This window comes from Xiphophorus maculatus, chromosome 2, assembly GCF_002775205.1.
Source record: "Xiphophorus maculatus strain JP 163 A chromosome 2, X_maculatus-5.0-male, whole genome shotgun sequence".
Lineage (NCBI taxonomy): Eukaryota > Metazoa > Chordata > Actinopteri > Cyprinodontiformes > Poeciliidae > Xiphophorus > Xiphophorus maculatus.
In genome coordinates, this window is record NC_036444.1 from 19,298,341 (window position 1) to 19,321,272 (window position 22,932).

General features: G+C 36.5%; 2 protein-coding genes across 2 annotated transcripts; one reads left to right on the plus strand and one right to left on the minus strand.

The window, feature by feature from the left end:
- The first annotated feature begins 927 nt into the window (after positions 1 to 927).
- LOC102225423 (aminopeptidase N-like) lies at positions 928 to 18,550 on the plus strand. The gene is made up of 20 exons (XM_023344755.1): positions 928 to 1,873; positions 2,423 to 2,565; positions 2,658 to 2,791; positions 3,571 to 3,691; positions 3,933 to 4,087; positions 4,258 to 4,371; positions 5,071 to 5,214; positions 6,267 to 6,332; positions 7,372 to 7,437; positions 7,539 to 7,684; positions 8,724 to 8,803; positions 9,830 to 9,963; positions 10,880 to 10,935; positions 11,328 to 11,475; positions 11,695 to 11,783; positions 12,268 to 12,378; positions 14,375 to 14,542; positions 14,667 to 14,807; positions 16,507 to 16,570; positions 17,795 to 18,550. The coding sequence occupies exons 1-20, from the start codon at positions 1,266 to 1,268 to the stop codon at positions 17,945 to 17,947; spliced, it is 2,841 nt and encodes a 946-aa protein (XP_023200523.1). The 5' UTR covers positions 928 to 1,265; the 3' UTR covers positions 17,948 to 18,550.
- Positions 18,551 to 19,868: 1,318 nt separating this feature from the next.
- Positions 19,869 to 22,850, minus strand: arpin (actin related protein 2/3 complex inhibitor). The gene is made up of 6 exons (XM_005796247.3): positions 22,661 to 22,850; positions 22,221 to 22,296; positions 21,190 to 21,322; positions 20,801 to 21,007; positions 20,437 to 20,600; positions 19,869 to 20,005 (listed from the first exon to the last, which is right to left on the minus strand). The coding sequence occupies exons 1-6, from the start codon at positions 22,750 to 22,752 to the stop codon at positions 19,997 to 19,999; spliced, it is 681 nt and encodes a 226-aa protein (XP_005796304.1). The 5' UTR covers positions 22,753 to 22,850; the 3' UTR covers positions 19,869 to 19,996.
- Between the last annotated feature and the right edge of the window lie 82 nt (positions 22,851 to 22,932).

A 22,932-nucleotide genomic window follows, 5' to 3' on the forward strand; every position in this document is an offset into this window, starting at 1 on the left:
GCACCTCTGTCCTAGGACGATGATCCAGCAAGTCAACCTTTAAATGGTCATAAACAAAATTAAGGTTAAGGAGAGGCCTAGGCATCTAATTGAGCTTCCATAGCAAGACCTTAAATTATCTTTTCAAAGCTTCCATTCTGGCTGAATTAAGATCACTTGAAGGAAGAGTGGACCAGAATCCCTTCACCTGAATGTAAAAGACTTTTTGCAAATGCTAGATGGGAGTTGTTCCTGCCAAAAGTAAGGTAATCACTCATTAGGTGTAGGAATTAAGTGTTTTTTCACGTAGCACTAGGTATGTAGGTGTGTAAAACAGAAGACACCTACCTGTAAGGCGGCCAAAACTTTTTCATAGCACTGTAATATACAGCCTAAATCAACAAAACTGAAACACTGTCTAAGCTGCTTCACCAGAACTCAGCCTCATGCTGTGTATGTCTCGACAACTTTTGCCTGAAATGGGAACATCTGGTCTTTTCACAAACAGTCACCTCTTTCTATATTTGTTTGCTGATTTGTAACCCCTCGTGAGAAATTCGAGCACAGAGATGATGGTGGTCGAGCCTCCCTCAGGACAAGCCTTTGCAGCCAGTCCTCTGTTTTTCTGCTCTACTCCACCTCTTTCATCCAGCCCCCTCAGACATCCTTTCCTCATTTGCGTCCTGTTTGCTGTGAGTTTGTCAATCTCACAGAGCTTTTCTTACGGATGCATATCTTTGGAAACCTCTGCAGCAAGGACCTGCTTACCTCTGGATGGGAACCCTTGGTTGGGGCACGATGGTGGCAGACTGAATACCTGGACTCCTGCTACAATCAGAAGACGGTCGTTTTCTTTCGTGTCACGACAGACACTTGGTGATATTTGTTTGTACAGTATGTGCTGTGCTTATAAATAGGAAAAGCGAGGAAAGTGTGATGGCTCAGAAACTGCAGCCTTCCCTGAGGTTTACCTAACCCTTGCATTAGTGGTAAGAACCAAGTAACCTCCTCCAGATGTGTGAGAGAGAGCACTGCCTGACTATCTACAGTGAACATCGCCCTCTTCACACTCCAACACTTACTCTTTGCTCCTTTGGCAGTGTCCAGGTTAATGCTTAATCCAAGCACAGACCTATAATTTTTAAGGCCAAGCCCTGTTTATGAGGGAGAAATAAGGTGGATGCCTACAGATAAGTTGGTTTAGTTCACAGGTAGACACGCTCAGAGATTCAACTTCAGCTGCAACGCAAAGGACGCCTCAGGGGCGGCCAAAGGAAGCTGCCACAATGCCACGAAAATCCACCTTATCCAAAGGTTTGGCCGTCGCCTTCGCTGTTCTGGCGGTTTCTGCCATCGGTGGGATGGTCTCCATGATGATTGTTTTCAAGATACAGACTTCTAACCTAACCATGACAGAACGTCCAACCGAACCAACGACAACTCTGGCCCCACCACCGGTTATGCGGCTGCCGAGGTCCCTGATTCCCGAAAGATACGAGATCCTGGTCCATCCTCACTTCTACAGCAGGATTGTGGAAGAGGTCAACGTCACGACCCCAAACCAGACGCTGTTCTTCAATGGGAGCTCGACCGTGTACTTCCGCTGTCACCAACCAACGAAGTACATCTTCCTCCACAGCTTCGAGCTGAGCGTGTCGCCTCTGCTGGTGACAGACCGCGACGAGAATGGTCAATTAAAAGTCACCTCATACCAACACCACGATGATGAAAGTGACTTCTTGGAGATTGAGTTGGAGGAAAACTTAAAGACAGACGGGAATTACAGTTTGTCTCTGTATTTTGAGGGAGAAATATCTGAATATCTTCAAGCAATGTATGTGAGCAGATATACAGAAACCAACTTTGATTCTGTAAATGAAACAATAGAGGAAAGGTAAGCGATTAAAAAAAACAAACTATAACGCTCTTTTAAGATTAGTTGTTACAGAGAAAGTACAAAGATGATGTATGAAACATAGAAATGCTTTTCTATTTGGAGAAACAACATATTTTAAAAAAAATACTTCAATATAAAAGAATAATCCAGTTTCATTCTAAGGAAAATATTTCCATGTGGGCTATTAGGCTTTTATACCATTAAGAAAAGAGACAGATATTTAAAACTTCAAAGATCTTAAACTTGTTTGACACTCTAAAACAAATTTGATCGGTGGAAAGATTTTTGTAATAAAAAAAGTAAATATTCTGGACCTCCATTATAGTTTTTCAAGTTCAAGGCACAAACTGTCTTTGTTTTCTTATAATAAATAGTGATAACTTAGTCTTGCGCTGTTTGGTCTGATTTGGTTTCTAGACTTTATGAGATAGTAAATAAATATACTCATATTTGACATTTTAAATATTATGTTTTTAAAGTATAAAATGCATCTCTGTCTGTTTTTAATATTATTATTTTGATTTTACTACAATGTCTTTTTCATAGATTCCTTGTAGCCACAAATTTAGAGCCAACGAGTGCAAGGAGATTGTTTCCATGTTTCGACGAGCCAGACATGAAGGCTGTTTTTCAGCTGACAGTAATCCATAGAGTGGGTACATTCGCTTTGTCAAATACACTACAACAAAGTAAGCAAATAAATACAGTAAACAAAGAAGAAATCCTAATTCTTAGACCTATTGCACTGACTCATGCTTTGTGTATTATTTTCTTCTCGCAGGCTCCTCTATTCTAGATGAGGATTGGAAATCCACAAAGTTTTTCTCTACACCAAAGATGTCCAGTTATTTACTTGCCTTCACAATCTCAGAGTTCCAGGCCATGGATTCCCCAACAAGTCGTGTGAATATTAAAGTAAGTGTGAACTTGTAAGTCTAAGAAGTAGCTTGTTCAGAATTTGGGTTTATAAATTAATTGTTAAACAATAAGCAGTAACACTTTATTTGACGGGTTGTGAATAAGACTGTCATCACATCGTCATAAACATGACATAACACCTGTCATGAACATGAGTAAGTCTTCATGAATGTTTATAGCTGTTGTCATAAAGTGTCATTCGGTAAATCATGACACTTTTAATACAAAGTTGACATTCAAAATGTATTTGTTATGACAATTTGACATTAACCAAGAAATCATGATCTGACATGAATTTGTTATAAAAGTATTACTGATTAAACTTTAAAAATTATATAGCTTTTTGTTATTAAAGCTAAAGCTAAACCCGTCAAATAAAGTGATAACAATTCTCTTCATTAATTGATTAGAAACATCACCCATATTTGTAACCAACAGATGTTAGGCTTATAATTTTCACCAGAGCTGAAATGTTGAAAGCAGGAAAAATGGAAAGGATGATAGTTGAGTAAGTTTTTGATGGTTAGATGGGTCTGAGTATCTCCAAAACTGCAGCTCTTCTGAGGTTTTCTCAGTTTGCAGTTTTCTGTATTGTTGTTAAAATTGATCAAGCTAAGAATTGGCAACAGTCGTGATTTTTCAGGGCTGTTTTGGTCTGACCCTGCATTAGATCTGTGGTCATGATATTATACCTGGTTTACTTTGTACAATCTTGTTGCTGTTTCTCACACGTTGAAGAATAAGCAAGATAACATTTTTGTGTTTTGTTCATGCAGACCTATGCCCGTCCTGAAGCCATTGCAGCCGGACACACGCAGTATGCCGCCGGAATAACTGCGAAGATCCTCGAGTTCTACGAAGGGCATTTTGAGCTGCAGTATGGATTTCAACACCTCGGTAAAACTACAGCACCCAATTTTAAAACTTGATTGACAGACTAAGGCAAAATATGGCAATTTTGTTTAATTTCTGTGATTGACAATAATATATATATATTTTTTTATCTTTATCCACTTTTTCTAAAACCACAATTTTGTCCATGTCTTTTGTAACCACTATATAATTTAACAATCTGTCAAAGCAGAATCATACAGGTGTTGTAACTTATAATTTGCCCATATTTGTATGTTTCCTTTAGGTCAAGTTGCTCTGCCGGACTTGGAACCGTTAGCAATGGAAAACTGGGGTCTTATCACGTACCAGGAAGGAGCTTTGCTCTATGAGGAAGGAGTGTCCTCACTGTTGCACAAGGAAGTAATCACCACTATTATTGCTCATGAGTTGGCACACCAGGTAAGGGGAAAGGCAATTTTGTGTATTTCCTGGAATGACACACATACACTAAAAAATGTTTAATACTTCCTGGACGTATTTACTGCCATGACAAGTGGCATCTTCTGTAGATAAAGTAGAGTTTTGCAGTAAATTGATTGCTGGATTTTGATTTTTTTTTTTATCAACAGTGGTTTGGAAATCAAGTGACGATGAAATGGTGGAATGAAGTTTGGCTGAATGAAGGGTTCGCCACCTACATGTCCTACCTTGCAGTGAACCATGCTGAGCCGTCATTTCAAATAGTAAGTTGAGGTTGGGCGTCCCCTCATCCACTGCTAGTTGCTCCCAAAAGCAACCAGTGTTAGGAGGTTTTTTTTTTTTTTTTTATCAAACTACTTCAATCCTCAAGAGAACCACCAGACCTCCATCTTCTTAGGCTTTTATCATCACCCCAGGCTTGTAATCTGATGATCTTTGGTTTGAAGCAGCTGTCATTTCTCAGCTCTTTCATCCAAAAGGCTTCTTCATCTCTGACTGACTGACTGACTGACTGATAAGAAGTCAAAGTATTTGACCTTTAGTTGGGTCTTTAGCACTTCAAACATCTTTAAAGCTTTAAAAGTTGGCTAAATCTTTCAAATTCTCCCCTGAAGCCTTTAGAATACATATAATGAATCACAGGTTGGATAAAGATATGCATCATTTCTATTTTTTAACACTATAGGACCTAAATAGACATACATATTTTTTTTAATCTGCATTCTTGACTCAAATCTCCTTTAATGTTTAAAGACTGCTAAAATGAAGAATGTTTACCTTTGATGATAAACGGTGGGATCAAATCTATTTTGTATGTCAAAATAAAGCCACATTTTGACCAAATTCTGTCATTACTTCAGCGAACTCTTACCTCAATAATCTACTTCCAACTTGTACTGTACACTTTTCAGGTGTCATTAAACAACCTTTTTGTCTGTTTTTTTTTGTTTGTTTTTTTACAGACAGAGAAATTAATCATGGATGACCTTCATGCAGCGTTTGAGGAGGATGCTCTGTTGACATCCCATCCTCTCAGCGCTCCGCCGAACGATGTCCAGACAACTGGTGAGATCCTCGGGATGTTCAATGCTATAAGCTACAGTAAGGTAAAGTACCACACACATCACGCACATGCTTGCTTGTTTTTAATTTTTTTGGTTGAGCTTTTAGAAACATGCCTTTGAACGTCATTATGTTTAAAATGTACATTTGCATTTGAGGTGTCTCTCTAGGTTGGGAACTAAAAATTAGAGAGTTGTTTATTTTGCTCAAACACATTTAAAAAATAATGAAATTAGACAAACTGAAAAAACCTGAAATGTTTTTCCTTTTTTTCCCAAAGCTGTATTTAGTCAGTGTAGCTTCAAGCAAAAAGTATAAAATATAAAGGATATAAATAAACAATTTTGTCCATGTCTTTTGTAACCAGAAATATTTATAAACAGACAAAGTTACATTTCTTCTAATAAAGAAGAAGTTGTGGTAGACTTTCTTCAGTTACCTGACCTGCAGGGCTTAGCAACAGGTGGGGGAGGAGAAGTGCTGCTAACTCCAAACACAGGGAAAACTCCAGTAACATTGTCACCCTCCTATTAAGTACTGTAACCCAACAGAAAGGTGTTACGTAACATTTTAGGCAGTTTTAAAATCACACCTTTTAAAGCTTTGGTGTACACTGATGCCTCTAACCAGTCCATGACTAACCGGATGTATTTATCTCACAGGGATGAAAAGCTTTAGTTTTATGTTTTTTAAAGCATCAGCAAATCCAAAAATATTAGAAACATGCATAACAAAGACAATTTTCAGCAGCAAAGATGGCAAAAGAAAAAATGTTTTATTTGGATAGAATTGGTGACGCCTTTTACTTTGTAAGAACGTATTTGGCACTGAACCCAAATCGCTGGTGCAAATTTGATGAGTTTAATAGTGTGGTGACTCTACAACACTGTGGAAAGATTTAATTTAACTGTGCAAATTAAAATGTCAGTTTAATTTGTCTTTAATGCTAATTTGTCCTTTTCCGTTTTGCTGAGGACCAAATGTCACCTTGCTAATATTTCTTGGAAATATTAGGTCTCTATCAGATTTCTCTTGTTTTTTCTTCTGAAAGCATCTGTTGTGTTTATAACAAGCCCTGGTTTCATGTACTCTGCAGGGGGCCATGGTGCTGAGAATGCTGGCAAACTATGTGGGAGAAAAAGCTTTTGACGACGGCATCAGAGTAAGACACTGATATAGACCCATGTCAAACGCATGATAATGATGCTACAATACATTTAACCTCATCCTGTTAAATAATACTCAATTAATTGATGTTAAACAAGCTATAGAAAAAGGATAACTCACAATTGTTGCTAAATATCTACAAGAAGAAATGTCTTCATTTTTAGACATCCACCATTTTATTTCTACTTTTGGGTTTTGAAATAAAGAAAAAAATAGCAAAAACAATACATTTATTTCTATGGCATGTTGATATTTGTGGAAGTTGATGTAAAATGAAAGCACATAGTTTCAACCTAATGTCAAGAAGAATAGATTGAATTAATTTAGTACTGGTACTCTTGGTGTCATTTTGTTGAAATTCAATTAAATTATTCTGCAAAAACACAGAAAAACATTTGAGACCTCTTTTCTTAAATTATATTTGAAAACATATGTTCTTCATTGTTTTTATCCCGAGTTAACAGAAGCCATTGTGGAAGTTTAAAAAGCCACAGGTTGCAGACGTCTGGCTCAGATGAGTCAGAGATTTGCACATATTCTCTGGGACTCAAAAGTGGTCTCTGATCCCTTCATCATAACTTTGTCCAGTTGGAGTTAAAACCAGACAGCCTCTGGTCAAAGCACAAATAGTCTTCAGACTTTTCCAGTTCACCATACTCAGATGAATCCTACCAAGGCCAATAGGAAACCAGAGCAGAGCAGATTTCTAATTTGATGAGTTGACCGAGTGTCATGATATCACCAACTATCGAAATAGTGTTTCTGAATTCTCTGCTTGTGCAAGCGGGCTTGCCAAGTGTAAGAGAGGATTTAAAGGTTCTCTGATTCTGTTTGGTGTCCAATATTGTCAGCATTGTGTAGACTGACTTTCTCAAAATGACCAATTTCAACTGTAAATGCTGTATGCTGTGCAGAGAAACAGTAAGGTTCGACTCAGACTTAATTCTCTGATTTAGAGAGAACCACAGAAGCCTAGTGCTTTGTTTCAATGTTTACTTTTCTTGTTTCTCATCACCTTTTTCCCTGCTTTTTAGGCTTACCTCAAAACGCACAGAGGAGAAAATGTAGAACCAAACGACCTGTGGGATTTCATTGAGAATGTAAAAAACGTCTTGTGGTTTCAAACAGCGATTGCATTAAGTATGAACATCTGAACACAAACATATGGCTACGTACAACTGGCTTGTGATCATCTTTCCAGGCCCGCAATGCAAAATCCCAGTACAAGGTTTCCGACATCATGGAATATTGGACCACTCAAATGGGCTATCCTGTCATCACCATCAACACCACCAGCGGAGCGATCTACCAGAAGCACTTCCTCTACAACAGCTCTGCTGTATCCAGGTATGGGCTTTTTTTTTGTTTACTGTTTCTTTACCATTTAATGGAAAACATGGGGACAGCGAAGCCAAAGTCCAGTCTAAATGAACAGCAATAATCAGAGCTGTAAAATGATTTAATCTTAAAAAGTAGTAAAGCTCTTAAGATCTCTGCATATTTTACATATATTTCATGGTTGTTGGTTCAGTCATAATTTTGAAAGTCATAATTTGTAACTAATAATTTAATGTAATTTTTAGTGTTAATATTAAAGCTATGAAATCTTACCAATGGTCTTAAAACTATGGAGCAACATTAGGAAATTGGTAAGAGGTTTTTATTTTTTATTTTTTTGTGCTACTATAGGTTAATGCTGTTTGGGGGCCCTTTGAATTTCACTGGATTGTGACAATTCAAAAAAAGTCCAAACTAATCTCTGCGTAGGAATTATATAAATTTACTTCTCACTTCCAGCAGCTTTAAACTTGTTTCATTAGAAGCAGTTATGTATTACATATGAGCGTGTTTCCATAAAATAGCACATGGCTAGCTGAGCTGTTTGTCTCACTAGCTGTGATCGATGTGCCTTCTGTTAAAAAAAAAAGTTTTGGCAAAGTTACAATGTGCTGAATTTCTTACTGTCAGATTCAGTTTTTAAAACACAGAAGGCAATTCCCTGCAGGCCAATTTGCTTTTTATCTTCCTGCCAGGCCTTCATGAAATCACTGCTGCTGATTACAGCTAACCTTTGGCCCTGCAGAATGTTTTGAGTCAATGTTTATCTATTTATTTTTTTTAACTGTGTACGTCATGAAACCACGGAGGAATGATTTAGCAAACTGTGATCTGGTTTTCATTTTTTATTGGACCCCTCCTGCAGCTGCAGCATAAAGTGCCATCACTGTGCGGCAGACCTGGTGTCTTTTTTTCTGTCTGCAAGCTTCTCTCTGTTCTGTTGTCCTTAAAAAACTTAGAAGACTGTATGCTTTTATTTAGACTCACTTTCTGCATAACAAGCCCTTTGGTCACATTTTAACATATATGTCTTTATTTTTTTGTTTAGTCTAACGTGGCTCATTCCCATCACATTTACTACAAATATCTCTGGACTGAACAATGTCTGGCTGGATAAGAAAGGACCAGGTAATGTGCAGGAACACACAGTTCAAACCCCTAACACTCACACAGAAATAACAAAACTGTGCAGAATCGTTTTTAACCAATCAGATTAATCCAGACTGAAGAGACATGCAAAAAGCTTTACTGTATTTTTGATCATACGCCAATCATTCAGTTGTAGTAATTAAAAAGGACACTTTACTTCCATTCTTGAGTTATCAGGGATTGATATAACAAACTGACTTTAAGGGTTTGAACAGTACACAATGCATGCTTTTGAAGGCTTTATGAGAGAGATTCTAATAAAACGAGTCTTTATTAATTGATCACCATCTTCTTTGATTACCTCAAAAAATGTCTGAATTTTGTCCGTTTGCTGCTGCAGAGAATTAAAGTGTGTTTTATCACAATGGCAGTGACCCTAGCGAAGCAATTGTTGCTCTCCATCAATCTGAGAAGAGGTGTTAGATCTTTACCAAATAATCTAAATTCCAGTGTTGTAAAGTGAGAAAGATCATTCAGAAGTGAAAACGACTTAAAATGGTTTGCCAATGATATCAGGATTGGACACCCCAGAAACATAGCACGAAAGTCACACCATGCAATATCTCAATTAATTACACAAAAACAGAAAACATAAGTGCATAAGTTCTCCAAGTTGATATGCAATAAGTAGGTGATCAAAGAATAAACAGACAAAGAGCTAAATAATCAAACCTCCATGACATTTATATCTCATGGAGGCTAAAGATAACGAGAACAAAGAGAGAAAAAAAAATGCTTTTTTTACTCTAGATATTATAGAAATCTTAGATATAATCTTAGCTGTATAAAAAAAATCATCTTTTAAAAAGACATCTGCTGTGGGTTTGGTGTTTTGTTTGCATTGCAGGGCTGTTTGGGCGATTATCTTTGTGCCCAGAGGCCTGAATTGTTATAATTTGTCCTGGGAAACAGAACTGTTCTGGCCTTGTTTAGTGTTCTTTTCCAAAATCTTCAGTTTTGTGTTGAGTTTAAAAATGTGTTCTCCAAACATTTTTCACGGAACAGTGAAGATGGAGGAATTCATTTCAAAGAAAGGAGAGTGGATCCTGGCTAACGTCAACGCCACTGGATACTACAGAGTCAACTACAACCTGGAGAACTGGGAGCGCCTGCTGTGGCAGCTGGAAACAAATCCATCTGTGAGTTAGCAGCTGAACTAAATGCTACATACTCCCAAAAGATGTCCAGGCCTCATTCACAACTTTTTCTACCACTGTTCCTGACCAGATGATGTCCAACACAGCCAACATACACACATAAAGCAAACCGTCAGCCAACGCTTTCAGAGTTACGAGACCACAGGAACTTACGCCGGTCTGAATCTCGCCCTTGTCTCAACAGTCTTAGAAGCACTTTGTTAATTGGAGCATTTTTTTATGCTTCCAGGATAAAGTCCTTATTTGAAAAGTCAAAGTAAGAAAAATAAATAATGCTTTCACAAGTTCCCTAATGGAAACCTCTTTTTTTTTTATTTTAATTGCGGTCCACACTTTCAGAGAAGATACCAGATTCTTAAGAAGTTTGTAAGGTGTGTAAAACTTAAATAATGGACAAGAAATGACCCATCATTTCTGTAAAGAAAACACTAAGAAAATCTTTAAATAAAATCCTGTTTCGACATGACTGCACATTGGTGGCAAGGCAAGACCCATAAATACATGAAGAACTTAACCAGGGGGGAAATTATTGCTCGGTTTCCTAGAATGTGCCTGAGGGACATAAAGTAAGAATAAAACACTCACCCAGTGAAAACAAGTTTTTTAAATGTTTTCTTAAAATTCATATTAAATTACAAACCATGCCTGGGATTATTCTTGGGCTTCATATTGGAATTTTTTCACAGATGATTTCAGTCGACCCAGTAAACATATCCAACCAGAGCAAACTTCAGTTTTCACCTTTAATGTAGATTTGTACCAAATGAAAACAGCAACCATGACTCCCTGACTGGAGCTTGATAAGTTAACCTTTATATTTGTCTTTAGTACAGAGCAAACCCTTGGATGTCTTAATATTTGGATGTTTCATTAAAACACTGAATTCTCTCATTTGCAGCGCATCCCTCTGATGAACCGAGGGCAGCTCATTGACGATGCCTTCAACTTGGCTAGGTACTGATATTTTTACATTATTTTTCACAAATATTGAGAGGAAAAAGTGACACAGGGATTAAAGGATATAATTTCAGCAGTAAAAATATTTGATTCGGTTTGACCCTCGTTTGTTTAAAGAGGAACTGCTTCTAGTTTAAAGCAACACCGAATGAGGAAATGGGGGAATGATAATTTCCCTCTGAAAGATTTTGCAACCTGCTTTGATCTGTTCATATATTTGTGTAAAAATGTGTCTTAAGTTATTTATTTACACACATATTTGGCTTGAACGAGAATATGTAGGTTGAGTGACAGTGCGCCCATTTAAAACAAATCTCCAGTTCAATGAAATGAGGATTACTTTTCAGTAGTCTCTGCAAACCGTCTCTACTATCCTTTGTTTTTCTCAGAGCAAAGCAGGTCGACGTGACTCTGGCTCTGAACTCGACCCGTTTCCTCCGTAAAGAGACGGCTTACCTTCCCTGGGAATCAGCCGTCAGGAATCTGGAGTACTTCATCCTGATGTTTGACCGTTCCGAGGTGTACGGCCCCATGCAGGCAAGCGCCAATAAAATGCTGTTGCTTAATACAATAAAACAAGTAGAACATTGTCTTGTTTTATTATATGGGGTTGTCTTACAGCCATGTTCAGTGGATATAAAATCAGTTTTACTAGTTTACTCTTCTTAAAATTGACCTAGAATTTTATATACAGATGTTAGAAAAGCATGACCTGGAAAGTCTGCTCTAAATCTCTCTCTCTTTCTCTTGCCGCAGCTTTATCTTCGACATCAAGTAGAGGAGCTTTATAACTTCTTCAAAAACCAAACGGACAGCTCGACTATCCCCGATGATCACTCATTACAGTAAGCAAAAATCTACTTCACTCCATCTGGAGCTGTTAAACTAACAGGTTAAGGTGGAAGAATTGTCTGCAGTTTAGTCATAACCAGATTTGCATGTTTGAGGTCTATAAAGTTCACAGCCAGACACTTTTTATGCTGAGTACTTTGGCACGCAGGGCGCTGGCATCCATCTGACAGCAGAAGAATGCAAATTATACATTGGTCAGGGATTTCATTTCCTGCTTTTGGAAAGTCAAGTATAGTTCATTCTTTTGGTTTTTCCTTTTGACACAATTTTTGTATGAATGTCACCAATTTTACCCAAACTAGTTCTGAGGAGAAAAGGTTTGATGTTCAACGTAAACTTGAATTAGTCATTTAGAAATAATAATAATTTAAAAAATTTAAATTTGCGGTTTACTTAAAGCTGACAAAGAAAAGTATTTAAATGTGTTGGTTTTTGTGACTTTCAACCATTGGGTTCTGTCTGCGATGTTATTTGAAGGCACAACCAGATCACTGCCATAGAGGTGGCCTGCTCCAGTTTACTCCCAGATTGTGTGGAGATGGTTACGGAGAAGTTTGCTGACTGGATGGACACAAACGACACCAACAAGTATGGTTTGAGATGAATATAACTTCTGCACCTCTGTTTTCTGAAGAGCCATAATTTGACAGTAACTGTAATAGCATCCCTTGCGTTCTGTAGCTTTGCTCTCTCCTGCAGTGATTTAGAAAAGGTAGGTGCTGTCTGCTCACTTTTTGTGTCTTTTGGTGTCGCAGCATCGTGATTTATTCTAAAGCTGCATCCGTCTGGATTTTAAAAATTATTTTATTATAAAATGTAAAAGTATCTGCCAGAATTTAACTAACAAGGAACTCCGATGTTTATTATTTTTGTTGTTGCAATTTTCTCCAGTCAGTTTTCTGAAATGTCTACAGGTGCAGCTTTAACTATCACTGCATGCGTTGCATATACCAGCGTGAAATGTGGTTGTGTATCAGTCCGCAACTGCATGTAATTATAGGCCATTTCAAGCAGTTGTGGGGAGAAGCTGATACACAGTTACGTGTAATGTTAGTGTGTCAGTAGTAGCCCACAACTGCTTGTTAGTGCATGTGATGTTTGTGCGATGTATTGGGTAAAAAAACCTAAATCAATCTCTTCTACATTTTCAATCTAGGATATTTACTGTTCTCAGCTGATTTTCAGGCATCTTTGATATAGAAGCAGTTTTGGTATTTTATCTGAAGGCTTAGACCCATTTAAGTTCAAGTAAATCATAAAATATATTTGTTTATCAGGCAATAATGATTAAATTATTATCTTAAAATATAAAACAATCCAACAATGTGAATCAGGACAGTTGGCGTATTGAGTGTCCTCTTCCATAGAATTTGACCTCTCTTTTCAAGTGCTTACCGAGGACAGATATAAAGCATAAACATATAAACTTTAAAGGAAATAAAATAATAAAGAAAAATATGTGCACGTATTTTCAGCCATTTTTTATCATGAAAAAAAAGAAGTGTTGTGATGGGAAGTTTGCTGACATCTTATGGAAACATAACATACAAGACAACCTTTATTTTTTTCCACGTCGCCTCCAGAAATCTCAACGCAGAGCTAACTCTGATGTGTTTTCTGTGTTTAGATATATTTGTCTGTCTCAACTGTGTACTGAGTCAGAAAATCTGTGAGATTTGCTGAAAGCTCAGTGACGAGGCAAATCCCAAATCAGTAAGACAAGCCCGTTAGCATGTTCAGTGACCACAGTCAGCACACGTTGGTCAGTAACAAATGTGCGGGACTTATTTAGAAAAACGCCAACTTTCAGATGAGAAACTCATCAGTTTATTACGGCAGTTTCTATATGTGCAGCAGCCATGTTGGATTTTAGGGCAGATTATTGAGGGACGTTCCAACATTTCAGGCCAGAATGTGTAACTCAAGAAGAATATCAGTTGTTTCTGGCGTAGGAGTTAGACGTTAGCCACTATATAAAATGGAGGCACATCAAAATCAGCACAAATGCTTCAAAGAGCCCAATGACTTCTTTTCATTTGGAACCATATAAAAATTATTTTTGATACACTGACATGCAAGGCAAAACGGGAAAAAAGCAACGTAATGTAATCTGAACAGAGAGATTGTGCAAATATATATGTTTAAATCATATATATGTTTAAATCATATATATGTTTAAATCATATCTGAGTAGTGTAGTAGATGTTAGTCATTGTACATACAGTTAGAAGTTTTCAATTATTGCTGTGTGGATATTTCTAATATTACAAGAAGGAGAGAAGTTGTGTCAAATTATTGAAAAACCTGATTGAGATCAGATTGAATAAATTTAAAGAAACATAAAATCTAAATAAAAAATATATATCCCACAGTCCAGAGCTACTTCATTTTAAGCCTTTTAGCTGGCTTGGTCTGTAAGTGTTTGAATAGATGACAGAGCATTCTTCACAACATTATTGTTGTAAAAAATATCCCGTGTGTCTGTGGACGAGCTTCTCGAGAGGAAACGGACTGAGTCAACAGTTCTGCATAAACAATACGCTTTCAATCAGTGGACTAAGGCATTTTTCTGTTTGTTATTCAGAATTCATACCAATTTACGGTCTGTAATCTACTGCCAAGCTGTGGCCGCTGGTGGGAAGAAAGAGTGGGAGTTTGCCTGGGAGAAATTTCAGAGCTCCACTGACACCTCGGAGAAAGACCAGCTCAGAAAAGCTCTGTCCTGCACCAAGCAGACTTGGCTCCTCAACAGGTGATGAGAATAAAAAAATAAAAATAAAACGCTCTCATAACGGGCATGCCTGTGATAAAGTAAATTACAGTCATGCCAGGTGTTGGGAGGCAGATAGTGAATCAGAACCTTCCTTATCTTACAGATACCTGTCGTACACTCTGGACCCTGATAAGATAAGGCTGATGGACGCCACTTCCACTATTAACCTCATAGCGCAAAACGCCGCGGGACAAGCGTTGGCTTGGAACTTCATCAGAGCCCACTGGGATTACTTCAGTCAGGGGTAGGTTGATGTTCGGGTCGGAAGTGCCTCTGAAATACGTATTTTCTCAGAGGATGGGGAGGAAGGAGCTTTGTTATTCAAACTACATTTAAAGGGGACTTAGGATCCATTTAATTATTGAATTGAATCAAATTATGTTATTCCTAACATCAGTCGTTCAAAAACGTACACCAAAGATTCCAGCTGGCCATTACGTAACAAACACTGATTATCATCTAATTGTTTTGGGCAACACTCTGTCACTTTTTAGAAATATTTTATTTAGAGGACTTTAAACAGTGTGATGTAACTTATTTGTGATTTTGAGCTGTAACTATGGGGAGGAAAAAACAGTTAAAGTTCAGGAGTAGAAATCATACTTGGACAAAACTGGGACTTTTTAAGAGTATTTATGGATCCTGTATGTTGTCTGTGGGAAAATTAATGTTTGGTACTACGAAGAATTACAAATTTGTCAATAGATGTTTAGCATTGTGACTATTATGTTTTAAAAATATCTAATAATGAAGTAGAGTAAGGGGTAAACACTGTGTATTGACCACACTGATAAAGAAAACGCCATTAAACAACATATATGGTCAGCGCTGCTTTTTTAGCTACAAATAAACATAAAGTTTTGCAGGACCGCCAACTAGCTGAGTGGCTGGTCCCCCAGAGTTCCTCTGTTGATGTTTATCTTGGTTCTCAAGACAAGAGCTGAGCCAAGAAGACGGTTCCTTCAACTCGCCCAGGGAGGAGTTGTTTACAGGGGCTTCGTGACAATTTAATTGCTCGTGTTAAAATGAAGTCATAAAAATTAGAGTTTCCTAGAGTGGCTTACAGTAATCCTGCCCTGTGTCGTCAAGGACAAAGGTCCTGAAATTTAATCAGTGGTTATCAACAGCTCCTCACCATAAAGTCTCCACTGTTTACACTGTAACCAGGAAGCCAAGAGATTTTGTATCTAAGTATATATATGCACAAGATACAAGATTTTATTTAATAACCAGTAGTTGTTGTTTATCTAAAGCAGTGAGTGTCAAACTCATTTTGATCATGAATGTTCTTAAAACCCCACTCACAACCTGTTAAAATGTCAATGAATTCTTAAAATTAAATAATATTGAACATCTTTTCAGTCCCTCCAGGATTTCAAGATTGGTTTATGATTTAATCAAAGTGTTCTTGTGGTACCAATTTGGAAATGTTTGCGATATTTATGCTTGTTTATGACAGTAAATGTGACTTTTTAATACTCGCTGTACAGATCATGGACTGTAATCTGACATCAATTAAGGCTGAGGCAGATCTTTAGTACAAGCAAAGAAGTTTTTCACAACTTTTGAGAAAAATCTGCAATAAACTCCCAATTATATATTAGTGCAAAGAAGTGTGGGGATTTTTTGATTTTGTGTGGATATGCGATAATTCGCAAGAAACTGGAGGAACTGATTGATATAATTTGTCAGTAAACAGAAAAAAACTGCAGTGATTTGATTGATAACATAATATTTAAGCACACTTAGTGTTTAGTCTAGAATTTAGAGGGCCACAAAAAAAGTTATGGCGGGCCAGATTTGGCCCACTGGCCTTGAGTTTGACACATGTGATCTAAAGTAAATTAAAAAGCAAATATAATCCACCCTCTATTCTGCTTGATTTACTGGTTTCTTCAGCTTCTTCACTTGTTTTCTTAAATGCTGTTGCTGCTGTTTTTCAGGGATGCTGCTTCACTGGTTATGGGTGTGACCAGACGGTTCTCCACACAGTTTGAGCTGCAGGAGGTAATTTACTCACATTTTATCTGTATATATTGAATAAGTGCCACACCTCGAAACGAGTTTTATTCTGATTATCTGCCCTAGCGCTTGCATGAGTAACCCAAAACACCCTGATACCTAATCAATCAAATCTGCCCCATCATGACCAGTCCGGTTTAAGACAAAGTTATTTATTTATTTATTTATTTTGTTGACTCTTGAGTTCTGACCCTGAATTTAATGAGTTGTCAAGTTCATTTGTGTTTCTCCAGATGTTTCCTCATATTACTTAATCATTTGAATGAGTCACTTATCAAAATCCATGTTATATAAACTGTGACGATAATGTGACTCTACTGGTCAAAGTTTGGCTTTGTTATTGTAAAAAAAAACCTTTCAGCTTCTTTTAAACTAAGCAGATCATGTAAATATATTATAACTCAACTTTTCATTTCTCTTCTGAATTATTTGTGAGTGGTTCATAATTTTTAGCATCTGGAATCATATTTCATTATCATTATTCCACTTTTTTAGCTTATTGAATGTTTGCACTTTTGAATGATTTTTCTTTGTGTTTAACATCTAAGTAGCCTTACTTACCTACAGCTTTTTGTGTTATTCACTAATTTTCACCAGAGAATTGATGATTATGCCATGGTTTTATGTGAAACATTGTGTAGTATAATCTAGAACTTTTATTTAATCTATTTGTTCCACACAATGGTTAACACTCAACCATCTTTTGTTAAATGTGTTAATAATGCTTTCACAAGTCTTTTTAATAAATCTCATTTTATAATAAATCAAAGCTTTTAATGATTTTGTAGCTATGTTTTATATTTCGATCTTCTAAAAATGTGAATTTATTTTTCTATTTAAAACACACACACACACAAATCACTTCCTTGGTTTTGTTCATTTATGTCCTATGTTGATAAGACTTAAAAATAAATTATTTGACATCACCCAGCTATTTATCTAATTAGTAACTTTTATCTTTAAGATTTGTGTATTATGTTTAGCTAACAAGAGTCTGGAAAAGGAATTTGGTCATTACAGTAAAATCATATCATATGCATACATCTTTTATGCTTTCTACAAATCTGAAATCTTTGGGAAAAATATGTTTGCTAAAGATTACAATATTTCCTAATGATTATGAGTAGTTTCATTGAAGGTGAGGGATCCTTCTGTCAGATTTAGCTTCCACATTTTTGTGTTTTTAATCACATCAATTTGTGTCTCCAGCTGATTCGCTTCAAGGACAACACAGAGATGAACGGAGCTTACAGAGCCACACTTCAGGCCATCGAGCAGACCCAAGTCAACATCCAGTGGGTCAAGGAGAACCATGATACGCTCCTGGAGTGGTTTGAAAGAGAGACTGCCCATCTAGAATAATCAAAGCTTCAGATGTTTTGCGGCCCGTCGGATCGGCGGTTAAGCCGGTTTTCAGGCGACTAGTAAATCTAAGTAGAGATGAAGTTAAAGGATTTTACACACTTCAGTTGATCAGACAGAAGTGGCATGATGTGTAGCACAGACAACAAGAGAGGTGTGCTCTTGTTTGTGTGATTAACAATGAACATTATTTATAGTGTATTCAATGCAAATAGTTAAAACATAGATTTTATTCCCCTTTATAAATTGTTTGTTTCCTGCTGGAACGTCAATTAATTGGTGAAGATGTTCTTATATGAGATTACTTGTGTGTGTGTTACTGCTGATTTATATAAATATAATGAATATTTTTTTTTCTTTTACGGATGACAGTTTGATTGTTATTTTACTGTCCCAATACACAACTTTAGTTAAAAATAAAAAATCCTCAAATTAACCGGTCTCCATGCTGCTGCTGGTTCCCAAACACTCACAAACATCCAGAATAACACATGAAAGTCTGCTTGAGAATGAATGTTGAAATCAAAGAATCCAATTACTGTTATTGCATTTATTTTTGCTGAATTTGTTGTTTTTAATAATAAAATACCAACCAGCAAGCCCTTTCATTTGGTCTGTGTTATTTTAGTTTTAGCAACAGGAAATGCCACGCTGTCCGAGTCTGAACTGAGATTAGATGTAATCAGACACAACTTGTCTTAATTACCAGTTTGTTTTTCAAAGGATTCCTTCATTGCACAGCAAGCCTGTAACCATGTAGGATTTATTTGGGCTCTCAAAAGTAAAGTGAACAAACAGCACAGGGTGAAAATTTACTCTTCATCGCTTTTAGCATTCATTTATGTCAGAAGGTTTTTGTTTACTGAATCATTTAGGAATAAAAAGATTCCTAAACTACAGAAATGACCCTGTGTTGTGTCCACAAGTGAAAAACAACTTGGTATAGAACTTTAAATTGGCTATTTTGGCATTTTGTCAGCAAGCACCTTCACAAAGACATATTCCTGTTGTTGACCAACTTTAAAAGACTGAAAACAAGATTTATGTTTCAACCAGCTGATCATACTTTATTGGTATTATGCTTAAGAGATAAAAACAAAGTAATAAAGTATAAGGAAACGTGGTGCATGCTGAATTTTTCCACATCTTAAGAAGTGTTTTGAACGCCTCTAAATAAAAAGAGTAGAACAAAATGGCTACCTGTTGGGGTCTTCACAGGTTTGTTAGAAAACAAAAGTGAACTAGTAAAAGGAGGGACAAAGTTATGGAGAGGTTTAAAGCAGAGTTGGGTTAAACAGCAAAATCCCAAGCTTTCAACATGTCAGAACTGTTCAATCCAGTATCTGCTAGTGGAATGAGGAAACTGTTCAAAACCTGAACATCAGAGAGATGTCCTGTGCCAGTTGGAAAAGTTTAACTTTCTTTTTTTGTAGATACTTAGTTTAGGCCTTAATCAGATTTGTTGTTTCTCAACTTACCAACTAACCTACTTTTTTTTTATCATAATATGCAGTCGCGGTTCAAAAATTAGGAAAGAAGCAGTCAAATGTTATAGAAAATGTTTAATCCATATTCAGAAACAATCAACTTAAAAAGAAACCATAAAAATTTAAACGGGGCTGTTTGTGATGAAGGGTTTTGAATGACCTTCAAGATTTTGAGAAAATCTGGCTGCTTGGAAAGAGACTTTGAACTTTTCCCTAATGCGGAATAAATTTGGGAAAGAAATCTTGTGTTATGTGCCTGAGCTTCATTTTCAGACAAGTGGGGCAAAAACAACAAGAACTCAAGGAGCTCTGTTCTGTGAAAGAAACAAAAAAAAAATGATTAAGAAAATGACTTTGTTACAGTAATTAATAACGCTATTCAGGTTGTGTGTGGCAGTCAAATTTTTATAAATGAGGCCATTTAATTCAAAAGATAAAACAAAAATATACTTTTTATTTATTTATTTTTTTAAAGCACTGCAGTTGCAATCTTCGATGCAGGATGAAAACCGTTTAACCCTGAAGACTGGATCAGAACCCAGGATGGAGCAGGACCTTGTCTTCAATCATCCTGAAGAGAAATGCAGGTCAGCTTATGAGCAATAAATCCAGTCACATGCAGAACTCCTATTAGCGAAATAGGCAAACATGATTGTCTATTTGCATGTAGAAATATACACTGTAGATTACTACTGTGGCAGCTGCCCTCTTCCTCTTTAAACATTTATTTACCAAAGTCAGAAGTCATTAAGTGAGGCTCAAGTCATGAGCTTATCTTGCTAAGCGTTAAAATTCATATTCCATTTTCAAGTCAATTAATCACAGAAATATGTCATACTAGCATTTATTTTTTTATTTGTTTAAAATAGTTTATTATTTATTACACCAAAATATGATTAAAAGTTCAAAAATAATGAGTCATATTTAATAAAAACATAAACTAAACTAAAACAACAAACAAAAATTTGAATTCAACAAAAAACAATTAGATGTGGTTCTGACCCATTCGTCCTCCTCGGCTCCCTCCCCTGCTGCTCCAGGCCTCTGAGAGCTGCTGCCATCTGTTTTGTTGGCCATTATCTTGTCAGTCCACGAGGCGCCGGCCTTTTCATCTCCAGCAAAGTTGCATTTGGTCACCGTCCCGCTGTCCACTTTGGCTAAAGAGACTGTGAGATAAGAAAGTGAAGAACGTGATCCACGCTGCACGTGACGTTCAAAAAGCAACCGGACCAATTATTTAAAATCTTGATCGTTACGTCTTAGGTTTTAGGCTTGTGATGTGGTAAAAACCAGTACAGCACAGCTAAATAAGTTTTTTTTTAAATTATTATTATGCAAACCAACTAAATAATTAAAGCACACTGACAGATAAAAGGACTGTTTCCTCTGGTCTTCAGTCGGACTTCCTGTCCCGTTTCCAACTCTGTTTTGTCCATCTCTGACTCTGGGTACCAAAAGGCCCAGCTCCCAGCAGGTCGGAGCTGGTCTGTGATTTTAACCAGCTCAGTTTTGTTGATCATCTGCGACAGCTGATCCTCAGTGAGACGGTCAGACTCTCCTTTGGCTTCCACCTCTGCACCGACAAAAAGAAAAAAAGCGTGTTTAAGTCAATTCCATTTAAAACGGTGACGGAAAATAAAATGATTTTCCCCACAGTGTGAAAGTTTGTTATTTCTAATATGATATGCAGTTCGCACCAAAACAATCAGGTTTACGGAGGACTGAAGATGTACAAAAACTGTGGTCGTCACTCACTGTAGGAGGACATAAGGAAGCCTGTGTTGACCTTTCTGGTGTCGCTGAAGTTCGGCTCCACCTCCTTCCCACTGGCTTCAAATTTCCTCTGATGGATGCGTCCGGGTTTGATGTACAGCACGTAGAAACGTACCTGACATTTTTTTAAAAAGATATCAGGAGTGAAAACAAAGAGTAGTTTAATTTTCATGAGTCTTTGCTTTAAATTTTGGTTTTGTTTGGCTCTGGTACCTTCTGAGTATATTTTTTTTATATCTTTATATCAGTCAAATACACCCTTACAGCAGAGCTAACTCAGTTTAGCAAAGCTTGGATTAATTCCCCTGTAAAGCTGTTGTAACAAATATCTACCGCTATAGTTCATGGTATTGCTCTTTTTTTGTTTACTTTTATTGCCATAAACAACAACTCAAATCTTTAGTTATCTCATCGTTTTTTAGTAATTAGCTTTAGTTTCATATTTACTGGTTTTATTCACATGCATGTCTTCTTTAACAAAACAAATGCTGCATGTCAAGAACACCTACTGTGTTAATTAAATTAAACAAAAATATTCTAACAAAACAGGAAACAAAATAAAGAAATAAACAAAAATTATACTGAAAAATAATAGTAAAATAGTCAAATGTAATCTAATATACAAAAGTAAAAAACACAAAAACAAAATAAAAAAATAAAAACATCAAGTAATAAAATTACAGAAATAAACAAAAATACATCAAATAACAAAAAGGACATACATTACAATCTAAAATTGCATTTAAACAGGCCAACCTAAAATAAAACTGATATTTATTTGCATAAGTAACCTAATAAAAATAACAAAGAATAAAATCAAATCAAAACACATTACACCACGCTAAATTAAAATAACAAAATAATCAAAATTTAAATTATTCTGTTGTAATTACTAATTTTGTTATAAATATGAATACATTTGAACCACATGTAACCAAAATTAATTAGCTGAAATAAAATAAAATATAGTAAAATAATATAAATAAATGAGTAAATAAATAAGTCTGGTGCACCTTTTGTCCGTCGATGTCACTGACTGAATGTCTGGAAACGTCCATCAGCTTCCCCTCTAGAAGAACCCCAGGACCACTGAGAGAAAGCAAAATATCACGTCTGAATTGAATGAGTACAATTATTGTCACAGTTATCATTGTTACAGTTCAATCTTAAAATATGTTCAGTTTGTAAAGTACTGTTTTAAAGGTTCCAGCGCATTGATGCGGATATAAGTATTTGTTGATGTTTTGTATTGTTGTATAGGCATCTCAACATTATCTTCTTTAGCACTTTGCAGATTGCAGCCGAATTGTTTATTTTTTGGAGCTAAGGGTTTTTAGGATATACATAAAAGCGTTCTGCTCTTCATGTTAGGAGCAATAGAAAAACTGTGATTTTACTATTGGGATTTGGTGAAGCTGCACTTTGAGGGACTTATTAAGTTTGGAGCTCTTACCTTTCATACGAAGCAGGACACCACACACGGTCAAAACTCTCATTGTGCACCGGTTTGTTCTGTAAAGACGTGTTGTTATAGATTCTGCTCATTTTTTAAAAAACGCAATCACAAGTTTTTCTTCCTTCTCAGGGACTTTTTTCCTGTTTCCAAGCTTCCTGTTCCTATTGGTAGCTGTGTGAGAGCGAGGTGCGCTGGTTTTTTACGCCGGTAGTGCAGCCAGCCACAACAGATAAGAGCAAACCAAAGATCGAAACAAGAAAGGACAACGA

Bases quoted from the DNA above. Each gene is read 5' to 3' on its own strand.
- arpin (XM_005796247.3), bottom strand. From the start codon at position 22,752: ATGAGCAGAATCTATAACAACACGTCTTTACAGAACAAACCGGTGCAC. The intron at 22,297-22,660 runs GTAAGAGCTCCA...GCTTTCTCTCAG, and splicing joins TGTCCTGCTTCGTATGAAAG to TGGTCCTGGGGTTCTTCTAG. The intron at 20,601-20,800 runs GTCAGTGTGCTT...CTTATCTCACAG, and splicing joins AGGAAACAGTCCTTTTATCT to TCTCTTTAGCCAAAGTGGAC.
- LOC102225423 (XM_023344755.1), top strand. From the start codon at position 1,266: ATGCCACGAAAATCCACCTTATCCAAAGGTTTGGCCGTCGCCTTCGCT. The intron at 5,215-6,266 runs GTAAAGTACCAC...TGTACTCTGCAG, and splicing joins ATGCTATAAGCTACAGTAAG to GGGGCCATGGTGCTGAGAAT. The intron at 16,571-17,794 runs GTAATTTACTCA...TTGTGTCTCCAG, and splicing joins CACAGTTTGAGCTGCAGGAG to CTGATTCGCTTCAAGGACAA.